The sequence below is a fragment of the Helianthus annuus genome, chromosome 10 (genome assembly GCF_002127325.2).
Source record: "Helianthus annuus cultivar XRQ/B chromosome 10, HanXRQr2.0-SUNRISE, whole genome shotgun sequence".
NCBI classification, from domain to species: Eukaryota; Viridiplantae; Streptophyta; class Magnoliopsida; order Asterales; family Asteraceae; genus Helianthus; species Helianthus annuus.
The window spans coordinates 38222655-38241871 of record NC_035442.2 but is presented as its reverse complement, the minus strand read 5'-3'; the positions used below and the strand labels follow the sequence as shown (position 1 = coordinate 38241871).

Here is a 19217-nt window from a genome sequence, read left to right as displayed (position 1 = left end):
ATAATGATTTTCTTGGCCTTTTATACGTAACCCTAATGATTAACGGAGAAAAGTTGTCCAACAACCCCGTCGCGTCGCGCGACGGGTAAACGATCTTGAAGTCGCGTAGCACGACAGCTAAAATGGTCAGAAATTCATATTTTAATCATGGCGGGGCGTGACGCCTAGGGGAGTTCTTGGTGGTGTGACGCGACGACAGAAATTTCACAAACTATTGCGTTTCTTGATCAGCTTCAGCTCCCCAAAACTTCAAAAATTATTCTAACACCTTTTTCACTCGTTTCCCAGCATCCAACACTTCGTTTTTCGACACTTTTATCACCGAAGACCTGGAAAACTCAAATTAATCAATAGTATGCACATTCTAACGAAAACAGAACTAAATATAACGGAAAACTATACAAACTATACACGAATAAGAGATGTATTTTGCAATACATCACCCGTGATTAGCTATGATCTCCTTGAAAGTCGTTAGCGATTTGTTCTTGCTATTAATTCAAAGAAATCAAGTACAAAGAGCTGAAGTGGATCGAAAGCTAAGTGTTACATATGTTGCAAAAGTGTGTGTTGTCATCTTACCCAATCCACATAGTTTATATACAAAAAAAATATCTAGCAACTAACTATCCGGGATTTCCAGATTAAGCTCGGTCTTCTCTTGAGACAAATGTGGACTTGATGAGTGCTTTCTCCACGTGCTTTCCAACTATAGGAACGATTCTTTAGTTAATGACTTAGTCTTATAATTACTCTTGCAAGCATAAGAAATAAAACAAGGAGAAAACGTTAGTAAAACATTATGAATAGGCCCAGAATACTGAACCTATCCAGAGTTCAAGCTCCCTAGCTAAGATTCGGAATACCGGAAAAAAATTTCACCCACAACAGTACGATACATGCATTCTATATTGAATACATCATAGTTAGCTAAATTTTTAAACTGGGTGGAGAGAACATTGTAAGGGATGTGTATGATGCGTTAGTTTCAAGGGGGGTTTTTAAACCGAGTGGAGAGAACATTATAATTAGCTAATCTTGGGTAACCATTTTTATGTGATCAGATTAACCGCTTTACCGTTAAATATTTCGAAAATTGTGAAAATCATGAACCGGGCATGACATTAAACCTTAACTTAAATTTTCAGAATGGGAAGTGAGTCTTTTATTCGACCCACGTGAAAGTGAAAAACAGTTTCGCTAGAGGACAGGCAAAAGACAAGCATGGGATGTGATACGTGGTCGAAAACCAGTGCTTTATTGTATTTAAGTTCATGTTTTTACATAACTTTCAATTTCGAATGGCTTACTTTTGATTGGAATTGCGTTTTGCAGGTCTAACGAAGTTTAAGGAGCTATTCGAAATTGAATTAACCAAAAATCGGTCAACAGATATTTTTTGTACCATCGGTTAACCGAAATTAACCGAACCGAATCATTTAAATATTCATATATTTCTAGGTTTTGTACATCCATGTCATGTTTTATACTTTCATTTTGTGTTTATACCTCCATTTTACTTATTTATACATCCAATTCATGTATTTATATATCCATTTCATGTATTTATACCTACTTTACATGTATTTCTAAAAAAAATTAGCCAATGTTTGGTTTGGTTATTACCGATATTGACCGAACCGAACCGAAAACCGACAATTAACCAAATAAACTGAACCGATTGATCGATGACTTCGGTTACAATTACGGATATTGCTAATAACCAAACTGAACCGTGCACACCTCTAATTTCCGTTGATCCAAATGCGACGCCACGTCCCACGCGTTGCTCAAATGCCCCGAGATGACGACAACCTTAATAGTATAAATTATGTACGTTTTAATAATAGAAACTAGACTAGGTACAATTAGAAAAACCATATTTCATTTTCGCACAATCGTGTAAAATGCAAAGTTGGTGTCTTTCGAATGTGATATTCGTTGACTATGGAAAGCAAACTTTTGGCAAAATGCCAAGAAGTAACCTCTCAAAAGTCATTCTTCTCTCTCTATAAACCTCTTCATTTGTGTCTACTCTCATAATTCTCTAACTCCATCCTCTCTCTCTCTCTCTCTCTCTCCTTCTCACACACTCTCTCTCTCTCTATATAGACATATATTTAAGAAGTGTTATTGGACAATGCCTGCTGAAGTTTTGCCTGAGAAAACCTTCCAAGGGATGCATGTTTATGGAAAAGAAACCAATCCTATCTTCTATAGAAGGTACACTAGCTTCTTTCACCTTCCTCCTTGCACAACTATCATTTCGTTGCTAAATTTGACATTTTCTTTCTTAAATCCATGCAAAATCTTTGTCAAATCCATGGGATGAAACCCTAATCTTAAATGAACTTGATTTTCTTATGCATTCATTACCAAGACACTACCTTTGCATCTTACACTGTGTCACTGTCATATTCATTTAATACAATGTTGACCATTTGGTACATTTCTTTCTAATAAAAAAATACTTTTAAACAACTTTGGTACTGTGGTCCCTTTGACCTTATGGTATTAACGTGTGTAAAATATTGTCGGTATTCAAAAACTCGGATACATGACACGAGTCCGGTATGATAATGACCGCTAAAAGCCGAATACGGTATGTCCTGTGTACCGACGGTAAATCCGATTCTACCGGTTCAAATCATTGAACCGGTTTACATTATCTTAAACTTTATTTTTTAAATTTTAATAAAACACGATAATAAGGTAAAACTGACTTTTCATATTTTCGGTAATTAACCTAGTGTTTTCCATTTTAATATTACATCGTTGTTACGCACCTCATCCAATGTAATATTGTTTTCAAGTAATAAAAATGTTGTAAAAATGTATAATATTTTACAAGAAAATAGTTATGTTTTAGATAAAACAATGGCCAGTTACGTAAATCTGAGCCCAAACCAGTATGATTCAAAAACCGTTTTTTAAAACATTGCTCGAGGGTTTGAGTATCGCGTTGGATCACATTGTAAAATTCACGGAAGATTAGATTGTATTAAAATAATAATTATTTTATATGAGTTTTAACATGGACTTTTCGTACATACTATTCGTCAAATACATGGCAAACACACACACAAATCATCCCTCTTTGGTATAAAAGTTATTGGGATGGAATATTATTTATACTCTTTGGTATAAAAGTTATTGGGATGGAATATTATTTATAAAAGTAGTGCTATAAAGATTGCTGTATCCATTTTCAAATCTATATAGATCCTTGAACTTCGGAAAAACTATTATTTTATTCTTAAATAATGCAAGTTGGAATAAAGAATACCTTTAAAGTTTAAACTAATTATTTTAGCTACATTATATCTTTTTTGGTAATTTATAAGTTTCGATCTTCGTCATCATATGTGAAGGACCACTTAAGTCCTAGCAAAGACAACTAAGCACTCGTCAGAAAACAGATTTTTATAACAAGAAAATCTCACTCGTTTTTGGTGCTATATATTTTTTATTTATCAAAATATAAAATACAGTTGGTAATAAATTTTCTTATTACTTATTCTGTCACACACGCACATTAATTTATATATAATAAAATAATTCAAAGTATGACATTTAAGCAGTTGCGTATGTAAGTTATGTGTATAAACACACAAACTGATGTCACAAATTGGCTTCATAATCCACTCATGTACTTGTAAGATGTTTTTTTCCTTTTCTGATTAGCGTCTTGCTAGTATGGGGGTTTAATTGATACCCGTTGTTCTAGAATAAATAGTTAGGGGAGGGGGGTGGTTCACTAGTGATAGAAATTATCACTCACAAGCACCAATCAAGTTCCGTCATGTCATCGACCATTTTTCCATCACTCACAACTTTTTTTAAGTGGGGGTGGTCATCACTCATCACCACACCCAACAATTTCCCCCCAACCAACAATTCCACTCACAAAAATAAATCATCATGCGTTGTACAAATAACGAAAATCGATTTCGTTGAACTCATCACGCGTTATACTTGTTGCCGGCGGTGGACATTAACGCGTTATACATCATTCCCGTGATACTATCACGTACGAGCCCGGGTGCTCTTATATATATATATTTTTTGAATGGCAAAGTTTACATTAATCATACTTCTAAATTATACCAATAAATACTAAATTACACCCAATGGTGAATATATAAGTGATACATTGCAATCTTATATCGGATATTAGTAAAGTCATAACTATGATTTACTTTAAGATAGGATGAGTAAAAAAGATTATTGTGTTTGTTTTTATTTTTAGAGTTTCCTTTTTGAGGTTCATATTTGGTGATCATCTATTTTTTTAATCAATCAATCTGAAAAACTACAATTGACTTGTTTATAGGTTGGAAGGAAAGATTGCAATTGTCACCGGTGCTGCCGGGGGGATTGGGGCAGCCACCGTGAGGTTGTTCGTCAAACATGGTGCTAAAGTAGTCATGGCGGATATCAATGATGAAAATGGACTCGCACTCGCTAGTTCACTGTCGCCTTTAGTTATGTATGTTCATTGCGATGTTAGCTTGGAAACCGAAGTAAAAAACCTAATTGACTCAACAATCTCTCGGTATGGTCGTATTGATATCATGTTCAACAATGCTGGTGTGCTTGGAAACCAATCCAAGCACAAAAGCATTGTTGATTTTGACGTAGATGAGTTTGACAAAGTAATGAGTGTAAATGTGAGAGGAGTCGCTCTAGGGATGAAACATGCCGCTAGGGTTATGATTCCCAAAGGATGTGGGTGCATAATTTCAACCGCTAGTGTGGCAAGTGTTATTGGTGGGATGGGCCCACATGCATACACAGCTTCAAAGCATGCTATAGTCGGGCTAACAAAGAATGCAGCTTGTGAGTTGGGAAAACATGGGATTAGAGTCAACTGTATTTCACCTTTCGGCGTAGCAACTTCAATGCTTGTAAATGCTTGGAGAAGCGAAGATGAATGTGTTGAAGATCAAGAGATAAATTTTAGAGTACCCAACAAGAAAGAAATTGAGAAAACCGAAAACTTTGTGAGTAGCTTAGCAAACTTGAAGGGTACTAACCTAAAAGCCGAAGACATAGCGGACGCGGCTCTTTACCTTGCTAGTGACGAGTCTCGATATGTGAGTGGTCATAACCTTGTTGTGGATGGTGCCGTTACAACGTCAAAAAACTGTGTTAACTTGTAAGAAAGATGAACAAGTAAAGCCTTATTGGATAATTGCAACTTTTTGTTTAACTATAATGCATCAACATGTTACAAAGATGAAAAAAATGCTACTTTTAATTGTTGAATTCTCTGATTATAGAATTGGTCAACACATGCCGTAACAACACATAAATTCCAATGCACAGAAACAAAAAGAAAGGAAAGGAAACAAAAACAACACATCATTCACCCCATGTTCGGGTATATGGTTTTATCATTTTGTACAAACATTATTTTCTATGAAGTTATAATCCATATATACTTGCTATAAATTCTTTTTAGCATAACATTTTGCCAACTGTCATTATCAAAGTCAAAGATAGTTGGTAGATAGATTTAACAAGGATCGTTCATGATTCAAAGCATATAAAATTATTTTTACGAAAGTTACATTATGTAAACTATTTTGCTAGTAAAAGTCAAAGATTAGGTGATTTCACAAATTTGATATCCTTTCAAAAGTACAATATGAACTATAATTTGATATCCTTTCACAAATTTCAAATTTGATATCCTTACAAATTTCGATAAATACACACTATTATTTGCATATACGTGTGAATGTGAGTTAAACGGGTCAAGTTGTAACTCGTAGACGATTTCGATAAATACATGAGTAGACATTTATCTAAACGAGTCAAACTGATGACACTTTGTAAATATATTGCAATCAATGTGTAAATGTGTTAAATAGGTTGGCAGATTATCCTAAGTGGGTTAAACGGATGGACAAGTTAACATGTTTCATTAAACGGATTCATGGGTCGACATGTTTAATTAAACTGGTTAAACAAACCTAATACGTTTAATTAAACAACTTACATAGGGCAACATGAACATATCATGTTTATTAAACGAGTTTCATGACTACTCAAAACCTAATTATACTTTTGTCTTGTTTCAGGTGGTGCCATGCATGACCACCCTACTTTTTCCCCCAACGTGTGATTGAATTTACATTCAACAAATCTCTATTCACACTTTAGTCTATAAGGACTCCATCCAACTATATAATGTATCCAATCCGGTCTTCCCGAGTATCGTTGTATTTGTTCACGGAACAAATTGCCTAATGACTACCAAACCAGAATGACTTTCAAAGGGGCGGAACTTTGTTGGGTTGAGATGGGGTCTTGGTCCTCTAATTTTATTCTTTGAAGCGCATATTTTAGTCTATTAGTTTTGAAAAATATTATCTTTATTTGTTTTTTTTTTTTAAGAACTTTAATTATAGTTTCTTATATTTTCAGCCCCCAAATTTAAATATTTAAGCTCCCCCATGAGCGGATCTACGTACATAGGTACGCGTTCGCCAGTACCAATTGAGTTTCGAAATTTTAATGAAAGATATATATAAATATGGTGTGAACCCATAAATTGTATATTAGGTGACACAATATACAAAAGTCAAAAAGGGTTCTAGCATTTAAGAGTTTGGTTTATAACCAAGGAGTTGTAGGTTTGATGTGAGATTAAATATATAAATGTAATATTTAATCTTGTAGCCTATATAATCATTTATATTATATTAGATCAAAATATATTTATTAACCTATTAATAATTAGTTGGTAATTGTTGATGGACCATATTACCCTTATTAACTAATTGGGTTTCCTCTTGGGTGTATAAATAAGGGGCTTATTAGAGAGTTAAAGGGTTACACATATTACACAATCACAACCCTCATTAACATCATCAAATTCGTGACTCTCTCCCCTAACCGAAATTACCCTACTTCGGTTTCATCACCATCATAATCTTACACCCTAAGGAGGAACCAGATCATCCTGACAATCATGTCGAACTCAATGGCTGCATCTCTGACTGGATTCTCTGCTGGCATGTCTGCTGTAACAGGTATTATTCATGTTTTCCATTATGTTTAAACAGAACTGATCCAACATGTGGTATCAGAGCATATGTTGATAAACCAGTTCTGTTTTCGTATCCATTATTCTTGGATCAAAATCTGGAAAACGGAAGTTTTTTAAGCCTTAAAATCAAAAACTGTTTTCGGGTTGTTTGTGACCGAAATCCCTGTTTTCGGAAACTGTTAATTGATAAACCGACTCGAAATTATAAAGATTAAACTTATTATCACGAAATCCCTTACAAAACCATTAAAATCAGGTTTCGGATTTCCAGATTATGTTCTTATTTTGTTAGGGTTCATCATAATGTTCTAAGAAAACTCGAAAATTCCCTAAGATTTGGAATATAATTTAGATTAGTGGGTGTTTTTCCTGTTTTTGATCTTATTTTTATCTAATAAAATTCCGAAAACTGTTAAAGAGATATCAGTTATTATTTTCGAAATATTTTGATAAGTTTAGATCAGCATTAAAACAGGAAACATTATCCCACAATCCCTTAAATTTCGAGTTTTCAGTTATTATCACAAAACAGCTGTTAACGAGGTTGCTACTCGCAACCATGAGGTTGCTACTCGCAACCATGAGGTTGCTACTCGCAACCATGAGGTTGCTACTCGCAACCATGAGGTTGCTACTCGCAACCATGGGGTTGCGACTCGCAACCATAACGTGATTGATCGAAACCATGAGGTTACGACTCGCAATCATAACGTGATTAGTCGAGACCAAGGTTGCGACTCGCAACCATAACGTGATTAGTCGAGACTAAGGTTGCGACTCGAAACCATAACAGCATAACTCGAGACTAAGGTTGCGACTCGAAACCATGACAGCATAACTCGAGACTAAGGTTGCGACTCGCAACCATAACAGCACAACTCGAGACTAAGGTTGCGACTCGAGACTAAGGTTGCGACTCGAGACTAAGTTCGATCCGCGCTAACAGGTGGTTTGCTATTAAATACTTGGTTTTGTCAATAATTAATTCATTAATCAGAATCAGATAACTTTTTACAAAACCAAAATAGCTTAACTTGGATGAGCTTCTGATGTATTAATTCTGGCCAAAGCTGATTTAATACATCTATTTATTGTTCAAGTATTATAAAAGGCTATGTTAAGTATGCATTACAAACCTGAAATGTCTTAATTCTGGCCAAAGCTGATTTAATTCATTTATGTTTAGCATGCTTGACAAGTGCATAGCTAAAGTGATTGTCTCATTTCTGGCCAAAGCTGATTTGTCACGATTGCTTTGCACACATACTTAAATGATTACACTTCTGGCCAAAGCTGATTTGTCTTCGTTTAAGTAGAATTTTACTAAGTCTATTATTTTGATGTTAGTAATGGACATTATCACAGCTTCACAATTATAATGGTCATTATTTATGCCTGCCTTAGTGTAACAAGCCCATTAGATCACATTAGGATTTCTTCTTTTGTATCATAACTTGCTCATCTTATTTCCACTACCAGCACCCAATTGCGGGATTCCACCTTTGACTGGTGATAACTTTGCTGAATGGAAGGATGCCCTCATGCTTACTCTAGGATTGCTAGACTTTGATTATGCTCTAAGAGAGAATAAGCCAGCGGACCTTACCGCCACCAGTACTGCTGCTGAGCAGATAGTCCATGATAAATGGACTAGGTGTAACCGCATGTCTCTCATGTTCATGAAGCAATCCATTCATAACTCAATCAGAGGGGCCATTCCTGATTCTGAAAATGCTAAAACCTATCTGGCTTCTGTGGAGGATCAATTCAAGGGAACATCAAAAGCACACGCTAGCACTCTTATCCTCAAGCTGGTGACAACTAAGTATGATGGGAGGAGCGGCATTCGCGAACACATCATGATGATGCATGATATGGCCAATAAGCTGAAGGGCCTAGAGATGGAGATCAGTGATGGTTTTCTCGTTCACTTCATCATCACTTCGCTTCCTTCGTCCTATGAAGCTTTCAAGATCAATTACAACACTCAGAAGGACAAATGGACGATGAGTGAGCTGATCGCTATGTGCGTGCAGGAGGAAGAGCGTATGAAGATGGATCGCACTACTGATGTTGCTAACTTCACCACTTCCAGCTCAAAGAAGAGGAAGAACTCTTATCATAGAAAGGATGCTTCTAAGGTTCAAAAGCCAAATCCAAATCCTAATACAAGTGCACCTTCCAGCTCTAAGAACTCCTTAGGCAAACCCTATTGCAAGTTCTGTAAGAAAACAGGACATAAGCAAAAGGAATGCCCTGACTTTAAGGAGTGGCTGGCTAAGAAAGGTAACGATTTTTTCATGATACTTGAGTCCTTTAATTTAAATGTTCCTGCTAATTCTTGGTGGTTTGATTCTGGTTCTATGGTTCATGTAACCAATTCACTTCAGGGATTCCTTACAATCCGGAAGCTGGGAAGAAACCAAAGAACACTTAAAGTTGGGGATGATCGGGAATTAGAAGTGAAGGCCATAGGAACATTACAATTATTTTTGAAAACTGGTTTATGTATTAAACTTTATGATACCTTATATGTTCCTGAGGTAACTCGGAACCTTGTATCAGGACCAAAGTTAGACATGGACGGTTTTGTCGTTTCTCATGGTCATCGCAAACTCTCTATTCTCTATGATTCCGTTGTTTATGGTACTGGCGTTCTGGATGGTGGTCTCTATAGATTAGAACTAGATGATAATTTTTCCAAATCTTTGTTGTCATATAATATTAATGAATCACTCACAAAGATGGAAAAGAAACAAATTCGAGACTTAGAGACTTCATCTATGTTGTGGCATCAACGTTTAGGCCACATCTCAAGAGAACGATTAAATCGTCTCGTAAAGGATGAAGTCTTACCTCCTCTCGATTTCACTGATTTTGGAACATGTGTCAAATGTCTTAAAGGCAAAATGACATCAGCGAATAAGAAAGGTGCCACTAGGAGCTCTAATTTATTAGAACTCATTCACACTGACATTAGTGGTCCCTATCAAATCGCTGGCATCACAGGACATACTTCATTTATCACTTTCATTGATGATTATTCTCGTTACATGTACTTGTATCTTATAAAGGAAAAGTCTGAATCTCTTACAACTTTTAAAGATTATAAAGCTGAAGTTGAAAAGCAATTAGATCGTCAGATTAAAGTTGTGAGATCAGACAGAGGCGGTGAATATTATGGAAGACATACTGATGTGGGTCAAGCTCCTGGTCCATTTTATGAGTTTTGTAAGGGCCAGGGGATTGTGAACCAATACACCATGCCTGGTACACCTCAGCAGAATGGTGTCGCTGAACGAAGAAATCGTACCCTTATGAACATGGTGCGCAGTATGTTAGCCAACACTAATTTACCATTATTCCTCTGGACTGAAGCGTTAAAAGCAGCTGTTCATATACTCAATAGAATTCCTTCTAAGTCTGTCCCTAAAACTCCTTATGAACTTTGGACAGGAAGGAAACCGAGTCTTAAATATATGAAAGTATGGGGCTGTATTGCTGAAGCAAAATTATATAATCCTTTCCTAAGGAAACTTGACCCTAAAACAGTTACCTGCTTCTTTATCGGGTATCCTGATCATTCAAAGGGTTATCGTTTCTATTGTCCTTCCCATGTCACCCGTATTGTTGAAACCAAGCGTGCCGCGTTCCTGGAGGATTTCAAGGTCAGTGGGAGCAGTACTAACCCTTATGAAGAATTGCAAGAAGTACAAGACGCGGGGGGGAGAGACTCGTCGCTTACCATTACTCCGTTTACTCCTCTTGTACCCCATGCAACTGCACCTGAAGCCACTGCACAAACTCCAACTCCACAACCAGAACCCATTATACCTCATAACGAAGGCACATCAAACGCTCAAAACCAAGACAACGCTCAACCCGAAAATCAGCTCAGGAGGTCATCTAGGCAAAAACGGCCTACTAATTGGGATGATTATATTACCTACCTGACTGAAATGGATGCTGGAAAGCTCAATGATCCTATCTCTTATAATGAAGCCATTAGCAGTGATCAGTCTTCTGAATGGAACAAAGCAATGATTGATGAGCTTGAATCCATGAAGAAAAATGACGTTTGGGATTTGGTAGAATTACCCAACGGTGTCAAACCTGTAGGTTGTAAATGGGTGTTCAAAACAAAACTAGATCCGAATGGGAACGTTGAACGCTATAAAGCGAGATTGGTTGCAAAGGGCTACACTCAGAAAGAGGGAATTGATTATCAAGAGACGTTTTCACCTGTCTCTCGTAAAGATTCATTAAGGATCGTTATGGCCCTAGTAGCTCATTTTGATTTAGAGCTGCATCAGATGGACGTCAAAACTGCTTTCCTTAACGGAGACTTAGACGAAGATGTTTACATGAAACAACCTGAAGGCTTTAAACCTGAAGGTCAGGAGCATCTAGTCTGTAAGTTGAAGAAATCCATTTATGGGTTAAAACAAGCATCACGTCAATGGTATCTCAAGTTTGATGAAGTCATGAAGAGGCAAGGTTTTATGAAGAATCAAGTGGATCAATGCACCTACCTCAAGATGAGTGGGAGTAACTTTACTATACTTGTCCTTTATGTAGATGATATTCTATTGGCAAGTAATAGTTTAGACATGTTGCATGAGTCGAAGCGGTTACTCTCGCATAACTTCGACATGAAGGATCTCAGAGATGCTTCTTACGTCATTGGCATCGAAATTCACCGAGATAGACACAAAGGGATCTTAGGATTGTCTCAAAAGACTTACATAGATCGTGTCCTTACACGTTACAACATGCAACAGTGCAAACCCTCCGTCGCTCCAGTAGTTAAGGGAGATGTTTTCGGTTCATTCCAGTGTCCGACAACAGAGGTTGAAAAGGAGCAAATGAGCCAGATACCTTACGCGTCAGTAGTCGGGAGCCTGATGTATGCTCAAGTCTGTACTCGCCCAGATATCGCTTATATTGCTGGAATGCTAGGCCGTTATCAGACTAATCCTGGCCTAGATCACTGGAAAGCAGCTAAGAAGGTCCTCAGATATCTGCAAGGGACGAAAGACTATAAACTGACTTATAGAAGAAGTGATCACTTAGAAGTGGTAGGTTATTCTGATTCTGACTTTGCCAAATGCAAAGATGACAAGAAATCCACTTCGGGCTACATCTTTATGTTAGCAGGCGGACCTATCTCATGGAAGAGTCATAAACAACAGTTAACTACAACTTCCACAATGATGGCAGAATACATTGCTGTTTACAACGCAACCTGTCATGGAATGTTGCTTAGAAATCTGATCACTGGACTCAAAATTGTTAATTCCATTTCTAGACCATTGAAGCTTTACTGTGATAACTCAGCTGCCGTTAGTTTCTCGAACAGTAACAGTTCGACTGGAGCTGGTTTATATCTCGATACAAAGTACTTGTTCGTACGTGAACGTGTTGAGGAAAATAATCTTTGTATAGAGTATATTAGTACTAAAGATATGCTAGCGGATCCGATGACTAAAGGTCTCCCACCTAAAGTTTTCGAAGAACATGTATCGAATATGGGACTTACTAAAGACCTTGTTTAATGGCATATTGTACTAGCTTATGTTTTAATTAATAAAATTTCCTCAGTTTGATTTTGTATGTCTCTAACATATGTTCTGCCGGTGTAATGACATATAGACAAACATAAATACAAATCAGACGCTAAAGGGCTTATACATATTTTGATCGTAACTATTAGGTTTTAAATTGAGGCTATAGTATGACTAATGGGGGTCCTGAGTCGAATGATGATTCAACGGCTGTATTTCTCTGCTATAGTTCTTGGTTTAAAGCTAAAATGAGTGTTAACTCCTGGCCAGGCTTACCTAATACTCATGATAAATGATTACTTGGCTAAGTGGGAGAATGTGAGATTAAATATATAAATGTAATATTTAATCTTGTAGCCTATATAATCATTTATATTATATTAGATCAAAATATATTTATTAACCTATTAATAATTAGTTGGTAATTGTTGATGGACCATATTACCCTTATTAACTAATTGGGTTTCCTCTTGGGTGTATAAATAAGGGGCTTATTAGAGAGTTAAAGGGTTACACATATTACACAATCACAACCCTCATTAACATCATCAAATTCGTGACTCTCTCCCCTAACCGAAATTACCCTACTTCGGTTTCATCACCATCATAATCTTACACCCTAAGGAGGAACCAGATCATCCTGACAATCATGTCGAACTCAATGGCTGCATCTCTGACTGGATTCTCTGCTGGCATGTCTGCTGTAACAGGTATTATTCATGTTTTCCATTATGTTTAAACAGAACTGATCCAACATTTGATTCTTGTCTATGGCACTTTTTGTAACTTTTTTATATCTATTTTAAACGCAAACAGTGAGAAGTAAAACTTCAGCCATTGCAAACAAAGTTCTTTAGTAACTCTTGTACTCAGATTCTAGAGATGAAGTCATAGGCTGAGTTTTCATAGGCTGTTTGTTTACCTCTTAATGAGCCTCTTAATGGTTCAGATCTTTTGCTGGTTCAGCACTTAATGGTTCAGACTGTTTGTTTCACGAGCAGATGTCTGAATTGTTCAGACATTTGCCTTTGAATGGTTAAGTATTATACAGAGTCTGAGTGGTTAAGACCTCTAATCTGAATTGGTTAGACATTTGCCTCTGAACGGTTAAGCATTATATAGGCTCTTAATGGTTCAGACCTCTTACTGGTTCAGCATTTAATGGTTCAGACCTCTTACCGGTTCAGCACTTAATCATTCAGATGTTGCCAAACAGCCCCTAAGTCTGAATGGTTAAGACCTTTAATCGGAATTGGTCAGACATTTGCCTCTGAACAGTTAAGCATTATACTGCCTCTTAATGGTTCAGACCTCTTACTGGTTCAGCACTTAATGGTTTAGACCTCTTACTGGTTATGCACTTAATCATTCAGAAGTTGCCAAACAGCCCTGAATTCTACTATTCTAGTCAGAATTTTTCTTGTGTATATCTTTTTAATTTGTGTTTTTTTTTCAAATCTAATCACATCGTAATTGTATCGTTTGTTTTCTAATGCTCATGTATTTTTATTATAATATCGTATTTGTTATGTTTCCTGACCCGAAAATTCTAATGTTTGTATGTGAGGAATCTAACTACCGTAAAATATGAGCCCATTGGAAATAATCTTTGATCCGCCACTGAGTTCAACCATTGACTTTCAATACAAGACATTTGGATCGATCTAAGCTAAACGATATAGCCTGATAGAACAGATAGACTAACATATAAACTCTAATAATGTTTCACATTAAACCAATCGGCAATAAAAGAGTAAGTCATAGACTTTTATGTGTGTATATATATACATACACTAGGTTAGAACCCCGTGTATTACACGGGTCGAATAAATGTAATTTTATATATTAAATAATAAAAAGTTATATCTTTATGAACCCCGTATATTGTACGGGTTAAATAAATGTAATTTTATATATCAAATAATAAAAAATATTATCTTTACACAGATTAAATAAATGTAATTTTGTATACTAAATACTAAAAACGTCGTATCTTAAAAAAACCCATGTATAATCCGGTTGAATAAATCTACCAAATAATAAAAATATTACATCCAAACGTTGTATCTTTAAAAAACCCGTGTATAGTCAGTCGGGTTGAAAAATCTGCCAAATAATAAAAAAAAAATTGTATCTTTAAAAACCTCGTGTATTACACGTGTTGAATAAATCTAATTTTACATAGCAAATGATAAAAAGTTATATCTTTAACAACTTCGTGTATTACACGTGTTATATAAATGTAACTTTTTATAGTAAATAATAAAGAAAGTTATATTTATTTTTAAAAACACAATTAAAGAAAGGAATATTGGATTTTAATAATCCCAACTATTCGTTGTTGGCCGCTAACAATTCCAATTTCAAAAATAACCACTGGCTGTCCCAACTATTAACATATTGGCTTCCAATGGACCTTGACTAACGGAACCCTAATGTTGTTAGTCTCTGATCACCGGAAAAACGATCATATTCAACTCCAGTAGGCATGATGCCTATACACCAATTCATGAGTAAACCCAATAATTTGGAAAAACCTCTCTTGTGGGAATCGAAAATCTATACATAAAAGGTAACTTATAATGCTCAATTTGAAACACTAACATTCATCCTAATCCGTTAAGTAAATAAAAAATAGAGTTGTATATGGAGATGGATTTATAGACCCAAAAACTCTATATATTCTCTTGTAGTCCCAATCAAAACGAATTGAAGAAATTGAAGAAACAAAGTACATTCTGTTTTGGTGTTGAAGCATGACTATGAATTTGAAAGGTAAATTAATCTCTATCTTTACAAACAATTAAACGTTAATATATTTTTTATCTCCGCTGGTGACACGATGATACTCCAGTGATCCAATATCCACCAAGTATTTTTTAATGAGTGTGGGGAAACAAACTTGGGGGGGGGGGGGGATGTTCCACGGTCCTCCCAACCGCTGGAGTGATCACACTCCACAAGCTAGCTTAACCCCATAGCTGCCTGGGGGTGAATACCCAACTGAGAGCGAAGAGCTTGGCTGTGGGTTGTGGACACCAAGATTCGAACTCGGGACCTCTAGGGAGAGGGTGGGTGAGGCTGGGCAACTGGACTACCCTAGAAGGTTGAAACAAACTTTGTCATTATAGAAATGTAAAGGTGCACGTGATCCTTAGTTTCTTGTAAATGTAGCTTATGAACATATATAAAAAAAGTTATATTTTTAATAAATTAGGATAACATTTAATATTAATTTATTATTTATATATTTAATATAATATAAGTTGGAAAGAAAGGTATTTGTTTTAAAAATATATTAAATTAACAATTTAGATTTGAAGATAATATCTTATTAAAGTATGATAAGATTTAATATTAATTTATTATTTATTTATTTAGTTAATATAAGATAAGTATAAATTTAAGGATACCTTCTATAGATGACACGTGTCCAAAACTTGGTTTCTTTTATTATATAAGTATAGATATATATAGGGGCATGATTTAGGGAAAATGCCTATAAGTGTGAAAACGGTAAGAACGCCCCTCATACGTTGGATCAAAACAATGTATGGATTAGATTGGCGCGATGGCGTTTTTCGTAAATAACATCAACTTTATTACGTGGATGCGATTCATTAAGGGTAAAAAGGTCTTTTTACTGCTCTAATACAAAATGCCAAACACATGAGCAATACGCCATTCTACAAGCCATACACATCAATCCCTCCCAGATGAAACGCCATATTGATCTAAAACGTCATTTATACAAAACACCAACTTAATGACAAAACATGTTGCAGCTTTAACAGATAAAGATGAACAAACAATAACTGAAACTTTATTACCAACATTTATTATAAAAAATTCCCTCCTAAACTACGCGCCAAACATATCATTATATAAACGACGTTACCATCCCTTCCGTTGATCATACTAAAAACGTCATCTTTAACCAAAACGCTATCCCTACTAAAACGCCAAATTTCAAAAAAAAAAAAAACTCTAGGAAGAGGACAAATGGCAAACATCGTTTCATGGAGATTCAAAACTAGAATCACTAGATTCGTAATCCTCTTTAACAACAGAAGAAGAGTGTTTGTGAAAACCACCAAAGCCATAATGAACTTGGACGAAGAAGTACAGAGAGGGATCCTAGCACTTAGCGTTCCTCTTTATAACCTCTGTGAGAAAACACAAACGGTTATACGAAGATTAACCAGAAAATTTGGATCGAACAATGCAAATCCAAATGTGGACCATGAAGACACTGATATGGTGACTGTTGTATGTGACAACGGGGAGCAGGAAGATTACACGCTTGAAAACATCATGACCAAACAGAGTCTAGGGTTCCTAGAGGAGTTAAACAACGCAACATGTTTGAACACATACATGATAGTAAAATTGGCGTTATTGCATGACATGTTCACATGAAGGTTGCAAAATCTTCAAGAAGAAGAGACCGATGAAAGTGAAGATTTGGATAAGAAATTGGATGAAGAATCCGAAGAAGAAGAAGAGGGGAGCGATGGATACTTCTCAGACGAAATCCCTTCTGACAAGGAGATTTATTTTTTTTCTTTTTTTGTGTCATTTTCTGTGCGTTGTTATGTACTTTTCCGCTAATAAAATACTTTATTTCTCTAATTAGATATAAAATGCCAAAATGCCACAAACGCCAAACACCAAAAGTCAGTTAGTTGTATTTTGCTTTCATTATCTAAAACGCCATTACATTATTTTGCCTTACAAACGTTAATTAGTTATATTTTGCCTTCTTTATCTAAAATGTAATTCATACAAAACGTCAAACTTAATGATGGGACTCCTTACAGCTTTAACAGATAAAAGCTGAACAAACAATAACTAAAACGACGAAAACTTTGTTACTAACATTTATTATAAAAAATTCCCACCTAAACTACTCGCCAAAAACATCTTATATAAACAACGTCTCAGGACCTTCCATTGATCACACCAAAAACAAACGCCATGTTTTACTGAATACCATCCAATTTATAACGCCTAAAAGTTTAAAAACCTCAAATGGCAAACGTCGTTTCTTGGAGATTCAATTTTGTTCTCAATAAAGTTTCACTAAATGGATTCTTAAGTGAGGGTTAACTCAATAAGATTTTGCTGAATGAGATGGACAAATCTTCAAGATAAAAAGACTGATGACAGTGATCTGTCATTTTCAGTGGTTTATTCTTGAAAAAAGTTTGGATGAGTAGAAGAGACCGATGACAGTGAAGAGTGGGATGAAGATAACAATGAAGACCAAAGATGAAGTCGAAGAAACGAGGGTTTAACAAGAACAAGAAAAAACCCACGAATCACAGATCAACCAAGCGAAAAACCCACTCACAATCCAAACCAGAAAAGATCATCCACACATACGGCGTCGATCTATGTCTCCAACCATCCACACAACCACTTCAACAATCAACAACCATAGATCACACCAAAAACAAACGCCATATTTTACTGAATGATCAGCTTCGTCTAGAGCCGAGCGTCCAGCCGTGTAGGAATCAACATCTATCTAAGTAATTCAAAGGTTCCGGGGACAAAATCTTTAAAAAGAAGAGACTGATGACAGTAAAGATTTGGATGAGAAGAAGAGACCGACGACAGTGAAGATTTGGATGAGAAATTTTTTTCATTTTTTTGGTGTCCTTTTCTATGGTTTGTTTTGTACTTTTCCGCTAATAAAATACTTTATTTCTCTAATTAGTTATAAAATGCCAAAATGCCACAAACGCCATAAATTGCTTTCATTTTTTTAATTTTCATGTTGACCAATGTATTTGGTTTAGACTATTACATCTACTTGTTTCTAAACGCCATGAATATCATATACAATGTGCATGTCTGGTATATGTTTCAACACGCCATAACATTATTTTGCCTTACAAAAATTAATTAGTTTTATTTTGCCATCTTTATCTAAAACGTCATTCATACAAAACGCCAAACTTAATCAGCTTTAACAGATAAAGCTGAACAAACAGTAACTACAAACACTGACTGACTGGGATGCCATACAACTTTAACAGAAAAACGCCAAACTTAGTGATGTGACGCCTTACATCTTTATCTTATTGAGTTTATCCCCACCTATTTTATTTACTGAAAAGTGCTCTTTTTCTTTGGCGTTTATGTGTGTGTAATCTTTTATGGTTTGTTATGCACAAAAAAGTGACGTATGTTTCAAAACGCAATAACACTGTTTTGCCTTACAAAAGTTAATTAGTTGTATTTTGCCATCTTTATCTAAAACGTCATTCATACAAAACTCCAAACTTAATGATGGAAGCCTTACAGCTTTAACAGATAAATATGAACAAACAGTAACTGAACCGACGAAAAATTTATTACTAACATTTACTATAATCAATTACCGCCTAAACTACGCACCAAAAACATATTATATAAACAAACACCATCATTTACTAAATACCATTCAATTTAAAACGCGAGAAAGTTTAAAAACCATACATGGCATGACTGGTGATTCCGTACAAACTAATCACTATTTTATTTACATAATCTCATGCATTTAGCGTAATTTAATTAAGTAACTGTGTCGTTTATTAGATAACACTGTT

General features: G+C 35.6%; 1 protein-coding gene across 1 annotated transcript; it reads left to right on the top strand.

Moving 5' to 3' along the window:
• The first annotated feature begins 1978 nt into the window (after positions 1-1978).
• On the top strand, positions 1979-5268 carry LOC110884535 (short-chain dehydrogenase reductase 2a). The gene is made up of 2 exons (XM_022132257.2): positions 1979-2223; positions 4334-5268. Exons 1-2 carry the CDS (start codon positions 2141-2143, stop codon positions 5160-5162), a joined length of 912 nt encoding a protein of 303 aa, XP_021987949.1. The 5' UTR covers positions 1979-2140; the 3' UTR covers positions 5163-5268.
• The last annotated feature ends 13949 nt before the right edge of the window (positions 5269-19217 follow it).

Coding starts and splice junctions, on each gene's coding strand:
- LOC110884535 (XM_022132257.2), top strand. CDS start 2,141: ATGCCTGCTGAAGTTTTGCCTGAGAAAACCTTCCAAGGGATGCATGTT. Junction 2,224..4,333: donor AATCCTATCTTCTATAGAAG/GTACACTAGCTT, acceptor ACTTGTTTATAG/GTTGGAAGGAAAGATTGCAA.